At 49.2% G+C, this 15,556-nt stretch overlaps 1 protein-coding gene across 22 annotated transcripts in view; it reads left to right on the top strand.

Annotated features, from left to right (window-relative positions):
- Eps15l1 (epidermal growth factor receptor pathway substrate 15-like 1) overlaps nt 1-14,762 on the top strand; it is an 80,587-nt gene extending 65,825 nt beyond the window's left edge. For 7 of the 22 annotated variants that reach the window (XR_001778400.2, XR_001778399.2, XR_003947230.1 and 4 more), the window contains 2 exons: nt 9,581-9,786; nt 14,228-14,757. Coding sequence is in view for 10 of the 22 variants with exons in the window: in XM_006509546.4 (XP_006509609.1) it covers nt 9,581-9,786; nt 14,228-14,371 (350 nt within the window). In the remaining 12 variants the exon portion in view is untranslated. Of the gene's footprint in view, nt 1-9,580; nt 9,796-12,099; nt 12,244-14,227 lie in introns of those variants that run through there. The other 15 variants (XR_379030.4, XR_001778398.2, XR_379031.4 and 12 more) reach the window with 6 other exon arrangements.
- The last annotated feature ends 794 nt before the right edge of the window (nt 14,763-15,556 follow it).

Below are 15,556 nucleotides of genomic sequence, written 5' to 3'. Positions count from 1 at the left end.
CACTGTTTTTGGATGGTGGTTTTCTGCCTACCCAATTTCCATTGGGGAAAACCATATGACCAGTGTACAGCAATAAATACCTTTAGCTGGTCACACCCCATTGCTCAGTCCCTTGGGATGTCAGACAGATGTGGAACTCTGCAGTGGGCTGGTCCCAGCATGGCTAGGAGGAGATAGATGAGGTGAGGGTGCCTGCCCAAGGACCTCCAGGGATGGTCGGCCTTCTGATGGAGAAAGCATGCCACAGTGCTTCCCAAGACATGCTTTACCTGGCTCAGGAGTCAGGAGAGACAGTGGCTTCTCTGCAGTCCTGCTGCCCTGCATGTGAGAGAGCTCTTAGGCCACCACCTTCCTACCTGGGCTTTTCTAACCTGAAGGAGCTAGTGGGCTCTGGGCTACCTATCCAACTCTAAGGGGTTGTTCAGTCAGGCTGCTTTGGGGAATGTGAAGGCCCCAGGCAGATGTCCCTGGGCAGCCCTGAGTCCAAGATGTCAGTAAAGCACTTGGCATGGTGGTGTTGTGTGGGATCTGTATTGTATTATGTGTTCACCCCCCACAGCCACCTGTGTCACCTGGGCCTGACCCAGATGAGGTGACAATTCAGAAAAATGTCTTCTGTTGAAAAGTGTTGATGTTTAAGGTGTCAAATTTAAAGCCAGCCCTGGGTCCCCTGAGAATCATTACCCAGGATGAGTGTCAGTGTGGGCCTGGGGTTATACACTACTCTGCTGTTGTGTTCTATCTTGGAGTTCAGTCTCTGCTCTCACAGAGATCAGTTTGGTCTGTCGAATAGTCTCCCTAAGCATCTGGACAGTCACTGCTGCTGGTAGCAGCTGAGGTGGCTAGCAGCTTGATGCTAAGGGTATAGTTTTCTCCTTGAAGCTTCAGAGTGTGAGCCTTAGGCTGCTGGGATGTGCACAGAAATTGGATGTCTTGAAAGCTCTACATTCTCCTGCCTGGAGATCTTTTCTAGAAAGGTCCATCAATGTATTAAATAACCTGCAGGTGTCTGGGACTGAAGCAGTTGATTGCTTTCAGACACATGCAAAACAGCCCTGAAACACGCCAGTTGGAGTGAGCACACGCCTCCCTCAGGTAAACAGTGGTGTATTTTCTTCAACGGACGGAGATGGAGATCAGTCAGAACTCACCGCTGAAGTTTCTAGGTAAAAGTTGTTGATTTGCAAAGAGAGAAACAGATTTTTTTAAGCTCAGGAAACGGCTGTGTGGGCGTCAGTGATTGGGTTGCCTGAGATAGCGGGATCCTGGCGGGCCCCACCCTGCCACTTCCTGCCAGCGCTGCCCTGCGGCTCCCAGCAGAGCCTACCCGCTGCCCCAGTGACACCCACTCACCAGCCAGTCACCTTTAACCTCTCCCTAAGTTAATGATCATCTTTATAACTACTCATGACCTCTCCACCCCATCTGCAAGGCCAGATGTCCTACAGGAGGAAGATTTTGGCAGCTTTTTTTTTCCCTTTCCCACAGCACCACTGAGAGTGCTTGTGTTAGTGAGCAGCCCATTCCCAAGCTACATAAGAATGGTCTAGCCTGTGTATTGAATTCCTCCGCAAAAAGTCATTCTCCTCGAGCAGAAAAGTCCTCCCCCACCCACATGCTATCTATGCAGAATGGCCAAGGCTTTCTCACAGGGTCAGCAGGGTACAGGCACAGGGAATATTTAGGATTGTAAGCAGCCCAATCCTGTGAACTTTCAGCCTTTCTGTGAGATCCCAGGAAGAGGATGGAACCTGCGGGTCAGGGCCCTGGTGCTGCTGGCTGTCCTGTCTATGCCCAAGCCCCTTGTTACTTCGTATTGTCAAATGGCATCACTGTCTGAGCCTGTGGTTAGCACCTCTGCCCTGAATATAACTACTTTAATTCCGTTCCCACGATGGTGGCAAAGAGATAATGCGCTGGGTACACTGGAGAGTATAGAAAGGAATGTACTTGTTCCATTTCAGGAAGGTTCTGGTGTTCGCTAGCAGCCAGGATGGCCGGAAGGCATTGAAGCAGCCCCCAGCCCCCACACACTCAGGGCACTCACTGCTCTGCTGTTGCTATGGCACCCTGGAGGGTCTGTCCCAGGGCTCGGGATAACCAGTGGCTGCTGTAGATCTATGCTGGCTGAGGGAGGGAGGCACCCATATACTGTATGGGTTTGCCTTCCCAGGCGGTGGAGGAACCCATGCTAATCCAGCTGGTTTCAGCAGCCTGAGGCCGGCTGTTGTTGAGGGAAGATTTGGCAGAACAGTTTGAAAATAGAAATAGTGCCTACCTCAGCACACCCACCCTTTTGCACTCAGCAAGGTGGATCCAGTGGGTGTCCTGTGGCCTGATATTCATTAACGAGTAAATGCCTCACCAGAGGTGGGTCACAATCTGGACAGTGGAGGTTCTGGGGGACCTGCAGGATGTAAGCCCAGAAAGACTGGGCCTTCCTACCGGGCCTCTGTGGTAGTAAGTGGGTGGGAACAACTCCCAGGCCCTCACTTGGCTGAAGGTCCACTCTTTGATCACCTAAAGGACTCAGGCCAGGTCTCTAGGTATATAAATGATTGACACATCACCCCTGTAGTGAGCTCAGTATAGTAGCTCACGCTTGTGGTCAGTAGAGAGCCAAGTAGGAAACCCCTCCCCCAAGTCTACATGGTCCTGTCCAGGCCTGTGACCCTTTCCACCACGGGGCACACATTCCCACTGCAGACATCACAGTCTGTGGTGACTTTATAAATGTGCCAAAGTGTCTACCTGCCCATTGTAGAGGTACCGTTCTGTTTATGTTTGCACCCTGTAGGGAGGACAAAAGTGGGAGGTCCTGGCAGCCCCCGTGGCTGTGCATGGCAAGCACCTAGGACTCCCTCCACTGTCTGGCTTCTGTGTAGATACCATCTCCCTGTGCACCCACTTGAACAGAAGGATTGTGGCAAAGGTGCTACTGGAGAACAAGTGGGAGATCTGTCAATCTTTTGCACAATGAAGACTTACAGGTGCACGGCCTGGTGGTTCATGCCTGTGATCCCAGCACATGGGGGCTGCAGAGTGAAGCCTGTCTCAGAGCACAGTTCATGTCAGCCTTGCCCATGCCTATTTTCTTCTGCAGGCTAATGTCCTTCATCAGTTCTTCATCAGAGATCATAGCAGCCTTGTGTGAAAACGGAAAGAAAGTTGTCTTCCTCACTTCAAATCCATGTGTCCTTTGTGGACCCAGAGCAAGTGGCCACTAGATTCCCTTGCCATGGAGGAGTGACATCTTTGTCTACCGGCCTGCCAGCCCCAGAGTTTCCCATGGCCCCTGCCCACTTGACAGCAGGCGAACATAGTGCCAGCATAGGTAGAGATAACAAATATTTGTTCAGCTTTTCCCCTCAGCTCAGACCCAAACCTCATCCTGTCCCCTCCAATGTGCCAAGCTGGTCTTCTCAAAAATTGGTAAATATTTTTGGTGGAAAATGTCAGCACCATGATGTGATCTGGGACCTCAGACATCTATCACCTGGGCTGCACTGCTCTGCTGTGTTCCAACCTACCTAGTCTTCAGGACCCCTGCCTGCAGGCCCTCAGTGGCCTGGCCAACAGGCTTCCAGAACAAGTCATCGGGAGGATGGAGGTGTGGGCAAAAAGGATTCCTTTCACATGACAGTTGAAAGTTTGAGTCAGGCAATCTGATTTTTCTCTTCTCTGCCATCACTTACTCTTATTTTGCTGTTCCACTAGGGCAGAATGGATTGAGGTCCCTAGTGACCTCTTGATGTCCCTGTCCCGTGTATGTCCCTCGTCCAGTTCCCATCAGAAACCTGATGTATAAGCAACTGGTACTGTTCTGTTGAGAGTAAAATCACTGACAGTGTGTGTCCTCTGGGACACCTAACAGTTCTGTGGTGCCCGTGTCAGGGTGCACAGCAGTGTGGGAGAGTCCTGGGTTGCAGAGGATAGTGGCTAGGGTGGGGCAGCTGCCCTGACCACAAAGCTTTAGTCTTTGTTTTTCTGGTTGTCTTTTGGGGGGTGTTTTTCCTGTATTTATCTCCCATCTGCAGAGCTGCATTTTTTTTTTTAAGTACAGCAATGAATTGTGTCAACAGAACTCGAAGTCTGACAAGAGCAAGCGCATGCTCTCTCTTGGTTGTATTTTGTTTTATTTGCATTTCCACATACACCCCCTCCCAAGTATAGCAAAATCTCTCACACTGTACCCCAGGCTGGCTTGCTCAGAACTCACAATCCCCTTTCGTCAGCCTTCGGGGTACTGAGGTTAGAGCTGTGCACCATTCCTTATATATGTGGTGCTGGGTGGAGCCCAGGACTCCCTGTTCTCCAAACATGTTGAGTGTTCTAACATGTGGGTCCCCAGTCCTGACATTTGATATTCTTGGTAATCAGATTTCTAAGAACCCTGCACCCCAGGTCTCTGACTGTCCTCCTGCATCAGCTTCTTGAATGGAGAGACTACCCTCTCGAAGCTGACTATTGGCAGTTCCGATACATTTCCCAAGCCTGGCTCTTGGCAATTCCAATACATTGTCCAAGCCTGGCTCTGGGAATTGCTCAGGGGAATCCCTGAAAAGCAAGCTGGGAAAGAGATAGGCACCTTCCTCCCCCATAGTCTCTGGGTGTGCTGCCTCTATTGCTGAGGAGATAAATAGCCTAGGAAACCAGAGAAATAGAAAAATTAAAGAAATTCCTACCAGGGTGGGGCCGGCCACTGAGTAAGGTTTTTTTTTTTTTTTTTTTTTTTTTTTTTTTTTTTAGCAGAGTACGCTGTGGTAAACCATGGAGTTCGTGTTGTTTTTGCCGAAGTCAGTGCTGTGTGTGGTTTCGGTACACCGCTCGGGCGGCTGTTGAAACTGCTGTGGTTTCCACATAAGGCCTACTGTGCCTCTCCAGTCCCTCAGCTAGTGCACTGGGGGCATGGGCCAGGGGTGCCATGCCCACTATGAGCACCAGCCTGCAAAGTTTTTGTGTAACTTTTTTGTTGTTTGTTATTGTGAGAGGGCTCTCACTAGCTGTCTCAGAGCCAGTCCCTGGCTGGCCTCAAACTCAGAGATAGCCTGGCCAAAAACTGTGTTTTTTATTATTATTATTATTACATTATTAATTATTATAGTTAGGAGTGCACTCGCCTCTTCCCTCGGTGTTGGTTTACTATATTTATTTGCTTCTGTGTATCCTTGAGTCAGTGGCATACAGGTGGAGTCAGAAACTGACGGGAGTTGGTTTTTCCGTTGTGTACATTTTAGGAATTTACCTTGGGTTATCAGGCTTAGGAGCAAGCAACTCTGTCTACTGAGCCATTCAACAGTCCCTTGTTTTGTCTTTTAGATACACCCTCAGTATGTCATCCATACTGTCCTTAGACTCCAGATTCCCTCCTCAGCAGTTTTTAGTTTATTCCAATTCCTTCTCTGTGGCCATTTCTCCATGCTCATATCCAAAGAGCCAAAAGCACTGTGACCTTGCTTCCTACAACTGGGGTGGACAGAGTGACTTTGTCACACTGAGAATCAACTCCACCTCAGAAAATAGGGAAAGCGATTACAGAGTTAGCAGAAGTGGTTACATAAAAGCAGGAACTAGATTCAGCCTTAACAATACAGCCACCAAAAATAACTCAGGGTGCCAAGTCCCAGGCTCAAACCAGGGCCATGCCAACCTGCAAATGACAGAGACCTAAAGTGCCTGTACGCCAGCACACACATACCAAAAAAAAAAAAAAAAAAAAAAACCACCCATATGAAAACCGTCATCCTCCTTTGAAAACAAGAGATACCAGTTACTGCTGGCGGGTTTCGTGAGCGCAGTCACAATTTCTAAATAACGGTTTCAGCTGTACCGAGTCTTGGTGTAAAATAGTCTTTTCGTTCCTGATTCCCCTCAATGCTCTCAGAAGCCTGAGCTTCACATGGCTGCAGCCAGCTGGCTTCCCACCCCTCTCAGCAAAACTCTTTGTTTCTTTGTTTTGCTTTATTTTTTTAATTCCTCAAGCCAGAGGAGAAAGAGTTCTCCATCATAGAGATGAGAGAGGTTCAGAAGTGGCTAGTCGCCGGGTAGTGGTGGCGCACGCCTTTAATCTCAGCACTTGGGAGGCAAAGGCAGGTGGATTTCTGAGTTCGAGGCCAGCCTGGTCTACAGAGTGAGTTCCAGGATAGCCAAAGCTACACAGGGAAAACCTGTCTCAAAAACAAACAAAAACAAAAAAACAAGTGGCTAGTCACCTCCTGTCCCTGCTCAGGTGTCTTCAGACCTACCACACCACAAGAAATGTCCTGGTCTTAAATTATTATTGTTCATTGTTTTTGAGAAAGGCTCTCATGGAGTCCAGGCTTGCCTTAAACTCTAGGTAGCTAGTGATGAACTTGAACTCCTAGTCTTTCTGCCTTAATCCCCCTGTGCCAGAGTCAGGCATGATGGACCATGCCTAATTGCTCGTGGGTAGGGAATGAAACCTGGAGCTCCACTCCAGGCTAAGCAAGTGCCCTACCCTTGTTTTTATTGTGAGACAAGGCTGGCTATGGAATACAGTCTACATAGCATGTTTAAGGCTACAGGAGACCCTTTCTCCAAAAACAAAAGAATCCTGTTTCCATTAGTGACCTGTTCTGCATAGCTCAAGGTCAGAGCTTTCAACCTTGGACTTGATGGTGTGATGTGGAGACAGACTGAGAGCAGACAACACAGGCTGGGTAGGGATGTGTAAGGAGGTCCCTCCTCTCCTCATGACCCTCCAGGATCCAGCTGCTGCAGTCTTGAGCCTAGCACCTTGCCCAGTACTAGGCCTGCACAGGCATGTGTTAGTATGTGTGCATGTATGATAGGGATGGGCTTCAGAAACCATGGTAGCACAAGATGATATCTGACTGGAAAAGAGTGCCCAGGTTTGGGCATTACTGCAGAAATCTAGGAGAGTTGTTACGTTCCTGGACTTTCCTGGTGTTCAGATACGTGGGGAACCCAGATTTTGTGCTGTGGAGAGCCACATTCAGTCAAAGTCCTCCCTCCCACCTGGTGGGGGGCTGAAGATGGAGAGCAAAGACAGACTCTTGAATAGTTTTAATCCCTGAGAAGAAAATGAGAAGGCACAGCAGGCTTTAGTCACAAGGGCCACAGGCAGTGACAGGAATGTATGTGAGCCAAGCAGTGAGTTAGCAGTAAGTGTGGATGGGAGAAAAGCCTGATGGAGAACAGGTGAGGTGAATCTGTGAGTATGCTAGGCTAGTGGGGAGATCTGAGCACTCAAATGAGGACAAGCACCTTGTCCATGTCACAGTCCCTTTGCCTGACTTCCTTGGCTGAGGCTCTCTGCAAATAGGATGTGCTTATAGTTGTGTTCATAGCAGTCTGGGGACTGAAGAAGGAAACTCAGGGCAGCAGCTAGACCCTGTCTCCATACCAAGCATGTATCTGGTTTGTGAGCATCCCCAGCCTCTGTTGCCTGCTTCCTCATTTCTGGTTGAGTGGGCTTGCTGAGCTCTGGCTTGCAGGGGGCTGGAGGTTGGCAGCAGGGCAGAGAGAACAGCCGGGGTTCTTAGGAGTAGGAGAAGCCTACTCAAAGGAGCCAGGTGTGTGCCCACCCTCCTGACAGTGTCTTCAGGTCTGTAACCATGGCCTGGGCAGAAATCTAAGGAGACCGGGGTGGTGGTGCATGCCTTTAGTCCCAGCAGTCAGGTAGTGAACTTCAGGCTAGCCTGCTCTGCATGGTGAGATTCTACCTTTGGGAGGGGGGAGCAGCGGCCTTCTGAAAGGACAGTGCAGTGATACTCAACGGACTCCACCATGGCCATGCATCTGCTGTGTCCCTGTGAGTATGTGGAGTATAACACTATGAAACTTCAGGAACCCTTGGCTACCCTATCAGGTTCTTATCTCCTGGTGGTGGCACCAGGTTACTGTGATATGAGACTTACTTCTCATAGTGCTGTACCTCTGGCCTAAGTTAAGCTGAGACACAGCCTGGATCTGACCTATTGCACATTACAGCTGAGGCCCAGCTGCCACAGCTGCTTCCAGAAGAGAGCTAAAACCAGGGCTCTGTCAGGCACATACCAACAACGGCTGCTAAGTATCACCCACAGGCAGCAGCACCCCCAGTCTCTTCATTCTTGCACCACACACAAATGGGGAAATTAAGACCAACTAGCCCTCAGAACTTTTCCTCCATGAGCCCCAGATCAGAAGGTGGCAGGTTCAGAATAAACTTGAAGCCCTAGACATCTGGAAGCTCAGAAATTGAGGTGGGGGTTTTATTGGTCTGGGGAAACAGAACACGGTACTAAGATCTTTTCTTGCCTTTACCCATTATTGGGAGATGAGGGCCATTGTACGAACGAGTCAGAACAGCCTTACAGGATGTCTCTCTCCTTCCATGTTGGCGCCTGGGATGGCTCAGGCTTTGTGTTGTCCCCACAACCAGGTGTCCAAGGTCAACTGCTTTCGTGTCTTTCTAAACGATGACTTTGAAACCGTGTGAGCTTCTGTGGGTAGTTCAGTTGATACCAGGGAGCTATGCTGACCTGGCCCTTGGGACTAATGTGTCAGCCATGTTGGATGTCTGGACTCTGCGTGCTCAGGCACAACACCAGGAGTCAAGAGAGCCAGGCTGGACATTCATACTTTTTTTTGTTGTGGTTGTTGTTTTTTTTTTGTTGTTGTTTTGTTTTGTTTTTTGTTTTGTTTTGTTTTTTCGAGACAGGGTTTCTCTGTGCAGTCCTGGCTGTCCTGGAACTCACTCTGTAGACCAGGCTGGCCTTGAACTCAGAAATCCTCCTGCCTCTGCCTCCCAAATGCTGGGATTACAGACATGCACCACCACTGCCCGGCTTGGAAATTCATACTTTTCTGGTGTGTGCCTGGTGCTTGTCACCTGTAGTCATACCCTGTACTCTAGTGAGTTGGTGGCCTCGTCACCAGGGAGACCTTCCTACCCCCTCTTGCTATCCTTAGAAGTTTTCAATGTGTTTCTCTGCTCAGCTGTGATGGACTAAAGCTCAAGTGGAAACAGTCTACCAGTCTCACTCTAAGTATTCTTTGAATGGATACATAGTAACTAGAGAAGTGTGGGCCAGTGACACTGTAGAACCAGAATGTTGGTACTGGGAACCAAACACTCTGCAAAAACAATGTGTCTATAACTACTAAAGACAGGTCCAGTGTTAGCTGCTGGTGCATGTGACCTGAAGTAAGCTTGGGCCAGGTGGTACACACCTGTCAGCCTTGAGCTTGGTAGTCTGAGGCAGGAAGATGAGTTCAAGGCCCAACCTGGCCTACATAAGACTCTGTCTTAAAAACAGCTGTTAAAAAAAAATCACTCTCCTGGCATGACCTTGCTACACTCTGTTCCAGGTTAATATAGAATGTAACTCCATTGTATAATAAGTACAGAATGGGCATGAGGTCCTGGATTCCAGGCACACACACCCCAAAGTCAGAACCCCCAGGGCCACCCTTCTCTAAATCTCCCTGCTCTCCCTAGAGAGACAGCCAGGTCCCCACTCTAGTCCTAGTAAGTAACTTGTATTTCTTCTTCTTTTTTTTTTTTTTTTTCCTTTTCTGTTTTTGTTTTGTGTTTTCCCCCTAAACTTTCCAGGTCAGAGTACACCTGTAAGCCAGCTGGGTTCTTCAGACTTCCCTGAGTCCCCTGATCCATTCCAGCCACTCGGGGCTGACAGCGGCGACCCGTTCCAAAATAAAAAGGGGTTTGGGGACCCATTTAGTGGCAAAGATCCATTTGCCCCTTCCTCTTCAGCTAAACCTCCTAAGACCTCTTCCTCCGGCTTTGCCGACTTCACCTCTGTAAGTTGAGTCCTCCCTCGGCCACCTTCCTGCCTCGCTTGCTGCTTCTCGGGGTGGGGGTCCCTCTGCAGCTATGGACACTGCTTTGCCCTGCTGCTGGTGCCTCCCAACAGTCACCAACTACTTTTGTTATTTATTCTGCGATGGCTTCTGTAAGGCAAATAGACTGTTGATAAAGATGAGAGCCATGGTTTAACGAACTGCAGGGAGAGTGGCGTGCGCACACACACACACACACACACACACACACACACACACACACACAGCATGCCTGCCTCAGTACTCAGTGGCTTGTGATCTGTGGCCCTCAGAAGATGTTCTGTTCACTGGGTCTTTGAGACAAGGCCTAGCTATGTAACACAGGCTGGCCTGGAACTCAAAGAGTCCACCTGTCTCTGTCTTTAGTTGGTACTAAAGGTGTGTGCCACCACACTGGTTCATTGTGTCTGGAGGCAGAGCAGACAGGCACTTCCCGAGACCAATTACAAACATTTCACCAGGATTCTGCTGCCTCCAAAAAGACCTTTGAGTCAGTGGTCCTGCCCAAGTGCATCATGCAATTAGGAGCAAAAGAGTCCAGGTAGGGTATCCAGAGAGTGAGAGATTTGGATACTGTTCATTGTGCTTTTATCTGATTTCTGTTTATTAGCTACACTGAAAAATATTTCAACCTAGATGACCACCTTGGAACCTCTTTTCTTTTCCAAGGGTTCAGAAAGACCACTTGTCCAAAGTGGCTAGAGACTTTGTGGAAGCTCCCAGGGCTCTCACTAGCACTGCCTTGCTATCTGTGGAGAGCCTGCCAGTGCCTTCAGCATAGCCTCAGCATCCTCCAGCACCTCAGGGCAGCCGTGCTTGGTGCTGTCTCCTGTAATCCATTTCGCCCTTCAGGTTGAGGCCGTTTTTTTTTCAAGAGCTCTCCTTTGTGCTGGTGAAGCTCCTTGCTTGGCTGTCAGGAGAGACTGGAGAGCTGCTCTGTTTACTGATTTATGTTTGTTTCTTTGAAATAAGCCTGGACCTTCTTAGTCTCTATCCTAGAATGACCTTGAGCTACTTACTGATCCTTGCACCCTAACCTATGTGTACTATGTGCACGGCTGGAATGACAGGTGTCAAGCGGACCTGGAGGGCTGAAGTGTGTAGCTCAGTCATGATGGACAGGCAGAGCCTGCATATAACCCTAGCTTCCATTCCCAGTACAAAACCAAACAAAACCCACTTGTATTGCACAATAAATACCCTGGTCCTCCCCAGCCAATTGTCCTGTAGCTTAATTTGAATTGCCTAAGGCATACCTGGGCCCAGTGGCAGTTACCTCTCATCCCAGTACTGGGATGGAAGGCTGAGGCAGGAGGATCTCAAGTTTGAAGCCAGCCTGAGATACAGAAGGAGATGCTGCCTAAAAATATTAATAGTAATAATATGTTGATTCCTGGGGTCTTGTAACTATTTGTCTCTGTAGCCCATCAGTTCCGTTGACAGTGCCTACAATGTGCCTTCAGAAAAGTGACATTATTAGTAAAAACCAGAGACAAAAGCACTTTGAGTTGTTTGGATATCACCAGGGTTATTTTCTGGTGGAAACTACTAACCACAAAGGCCAGAGCTGGTATAGTGAGTCCAGCGTGTGCCTAGCATGCCCTGCCCTGGGCCCATCCCCGGGGCCACACAGCCTTCTCTCTCAGCAGCAGGATTAGGAGTTCCAGTTCAGCCTGGACTACAAAAATAAAATAATCCATTTTAAAAACAAGCAGTGCCGGTGTGATGGTGCACGCCTTTAATCCCAGCACTTGGGAGGCAGAGGCAGGCAGATTTCTGAGTTCAAGACCAGCCTGGTCTACAGAGTGAGTTCCAGGACAGCCAGGGCTATACAGAGAAACCCTGTCTCGAAAAAAACCAAAAAAAAAAAAAAAAAAGATTAAAACCAAACAAGCAAACAGCACAGCTGTTGGCACATGACTCCAGTGCTCGGTTCAGGCAGGGGAGAGTGGTGATGGAGCTGAACCACAGTGTAGAGAAATGACTGGCCTTTCTGAAAAGCCAGTTTACTTCCTGTGCCCACACAGGCAGAACACCCCAGCCCTGCTGTTTTGTCATGAACACCAGGTTCCAAGCTGTGACTGAGCTAACAACTCGTTGCCCCAGAGTAGTTACAGGCTTCAGTTTTATTTTTCAAGTTTATCTGTTTGTTGTTTGGGTTTTGAGAAACGGATTCACCCAGTCTGGTCTCAATTTTATAGCTTCTAAATGCTGGGATGTCAGGCACCGCACCATACCTAGTTTAAATTCTGATTTAAACACTCTCATCTCCAGATAGGAAACCAAATCCTGCCTGGCCTGGCCTGTGGCCTTTTATTGTTATGAAGTTGTTGTCACCTTCACCACCACGAGGGGCCCTGTGTCCCCATCAGTACACACGGTCTTCTCTGGAACAGGACCATGTTCCAGAAAAATCTGGTAGGATTTTGAACTTCCCCTTGCTGAGCCATAAATATACTGCCCTCCCAGGACTTGGGATGGCCCTCCATGAGCCTGCTTTCCAGGATCCTTGGGACTTTAATGCTGTGCAAACTCTGAAAAGGTTGTCATCACGTACAGAAAGCAGCCTGCTTAGCTTGGGCTTCCAGAACTGATTTCACCCAAGCAGGATGGCCACTGCTATCTTTGGTACCTGCAGTGGCACCCCAGAGCTTTCTGGTAATGGGTGACTGCCCGCCCTCAGTAGCTCCTTAGCACTCGCAGAAGCTTCTGGGCTGTGACTGTAGCTCAGCAATGCACACTTAGTACACCTAAAGCCCAAGACTTTATCCCCAGCACTGTGTAAAGCAGACTTGGTGCAGGCCTGTCACATCAGGAGGTCATCCTCAGCTGGTTCAAGTCCAGCATGGGTTACAAGAGACCCTGTCTCAAAAAAAAAAAAAAAAGGACAAAGGAGCCAGCACTTTAGTCCCAGCATATGGGAGGTGGCAGCAGGTGGATCTCTGAGTTGGAGGGAAGCCTGAGCTGCATAGAGAAAAATTTTCTTAAAGGCAACAAAAAAGAATTTTCTTTACATCCAGGCAAGTCTTCTGCTTAGCAGGTGCGGTGGCGCCCGTCAAACTTCTAGGGAATTCAGGGCCAGCTTGGGTTGCCTGTGTCCCTGTCCTACAGAACAAACAGCCTCAGGCTGTGATTGTGATCCTCCTTAAAAGCAATCTGGTGGGGGTTTTTTAGCCAAGTAGCTTGCTGTTGTCTGCACAGCTTCCCTGAGAGCCAAGCAGACATCAGACTGGTTGGGCTGGGCCTTGCAAGTACTCCATGAACAAGCTGGGAAGTGGGGGCAGAGCCTGTCTGCATGCTCTATGGAGGGGCATTTCCAAATTTCCAAGAGGCTTCAGAAATAAAATTTTTACTTCTTGACACACATTCTCAATGATGATGGTGTATGAGAAAGGTGGACTCCTGCTATCTTGGGGCACCTAAGACACACAGGTTTAGCTCTGGCCTGAGGAGAATTAGAGGTGGCCCAATCCAAGCAGGGATAGTCAGTAAATCCCTGAGAAATTCTCTTTCTGGAAATTTCTCTCAGCCCAAGTGCTTGTTGTGCTTACAGAGTACATGAGGCAGGTCTGTGTGGAATTCCCTCTCTTGGCCTCCAGCTCTGAAGCACCCCAGTGTGTGGGTTGCAGTATGGAAGGGGCCTTGCTGCTAGACACTGATGGGGGCTTGTCTGAGGCAGGGTGATCTGTAACCCTCTGTGGGTACAGACGAGGGGACGTTGTCAGTTACTGCTGTCTGTTGATAGATGATCTGAGGGCCAAATGCTCTAGCTGAAGAAGCACCTACCCTCATTCCTCCACACCACCCTGCAATGCTCTCCCTCCCCAAGGAGGCTGCAGGTTGTCAGTCTCACTCACTGCTGGTGTCTGTCTGCTCCAGAGGACTGGAACCTTGTCCCTAGTGTCACAAATATTCCTTGGAAGAGACAGTGGTTAAGAAGACTCTTGATGTCCCTGGACAAGAAGTAGGCTCCCTTGGGGCTTGAGGCCTCTCTAGAGGGCATGGAGCAGAGTTATGATCTGGTAGAATGTGGCTGCAGCCCTAAAGAGTGTGGGAGTGTTGACAATCAGGAGGGGTGGCTGAGGCAGTGGGATTGGTTATTGTGCTAGGCCAACCTGGGCTACATAAGGAGACTGTTTCTAAAAGAGACAGAGAAAAAAAGGCTATAGACCGCACCCATAGTTATTGGATCTGCCTGCTAGAATCTTCCAGCACTAGGTCCAGCTGCCTCTCTCTGTAAGGATGGGTGCCTAGCCCTCCAGTAGGCAGCTCAGGTTGAATGCACCCTGGCCCTTCTTCCATGGGGTGAAGTCAGGCCCCAGCATGGGCCTCTGGTTGTATCTTCTTAGGACCCTCCACTCTGGCTCTGAGCCCTCTCTCACTATCCAATCTTCCTTTGTAGTTTGGCAATGAGGAGCAGCAATTGGCTTGGGCCAAGCGGGAGAGTGAAAAAGCGGAGCAAGAGCGGCTGGCGAGGCTGCGGCGACAGGAACAGGAGGACCTGGAACTGGCCATCGCCCTCAGCAAGGCTGATATGCCAGCCTAGGTGACACAGGGGAAGCCGCAGCTGTATGTACACATCCCTTCAAGTTGTGCCATGCCACAGCCAAGGACAGCTGGCCACAGGGCCTCAGGCTACAGGGACCTTGTTGAGAGGCCTCAGACACTGCTCACCCCTGTGGGTGGGCCAGGAAGGCAGCTATAGGTAAAAGTCCTGGAACCTGCCAGTCTCTGAGGTATGATGGTGATCAGTTAGGCTCTTCCTTCCAATCATTCAGTGGCTGACAGAGAAGGCCTCCAGTCTCCTAGCTGCAGACAAGCTCCACCCCCAGCCCTTCCTTGCATCCACAAGACACCCCACACACATGATGTATGCATTCGTTGTATAAAAATGAAGTTTGAATGATTAATATAAAATATTTTAATACAAAACATGAGACTATCTTCTTTTTAATCAGAAAGTATGGGTCACGGGCTGAGCCCTCCCCACCAGTGATTGGGAGAGGAGCCGCATTGTCTGTTTTTTGGTTGGTTGGTTGGTTTGGTTTGGTTTTTCGAGACAGGGTTTCTCTGTGTAGCCCTGGCTGTCCTCTATCCTGGAACTCACTCTGTAGACCAGGCTGGCCTCGAACTTAGAAATCTACCTGCCTCTGCCTCCCAAGTGCTGGGATTAAAGCCGTGTGCCGCCACTGCCCGACTGCAGTGTCTGTTTTAATTGGGTATGAGTGGTGAGCATATATACACAGGTACTGGCAAAGGCCAAAGTGGGTGTCCTGTCCCCTAGAGCTGGAGTCACAGGCATTTGGGAGCCTCCCAGTGTAACTTCTGGGATGCTCAGCTCCTGAGCAATTGTGTGCTCACAACTAGGTTTTTTTCCTTTTTATTTAATTATTGCACATATGTGTGTACAAGCATCCATTGCTGCACAGTGAGTGCTCAGATGTCAGTTCTTTCCTCCAACCATGAATTCACACTGAATTCAGGTCACCAGACAATTCAGGTCAGCAAGCACCTTTACCCGGTGAGACTGTCACAGAGCATTTTGTTGTAGATAATGGTGGCTTTGGTTTGTTTGTATTTAATGTCTACATGTCAATCTGTGCATCCCTGGTACCCATGGAAGCCAGAAGAAAGTGCCAGGTTCCCTGGAACTGAAGTTACAGATGGTAGTAAGCCACCCTGTGGGTGCTGGGAACTGAACCCAGTTCCTCTGCAAGAGTATTCAACACTT

Source organism: Mus musculus, chromosome 8 (genome assembly GCF_000001635.26).
Source record: "Mus musculus strain C57BL/6J chromosome 8, GRCm38.p6 C57BL/6J".
NCBI classification, from domain to species: Eukaryota; Metazoa; Chordata; class Mammalia; order Rodentia; family Muridae; genus Mus; species Mus musculus.
This window is presented reverse-complemented; position numbering and strand designations above follow the sequence as displayed.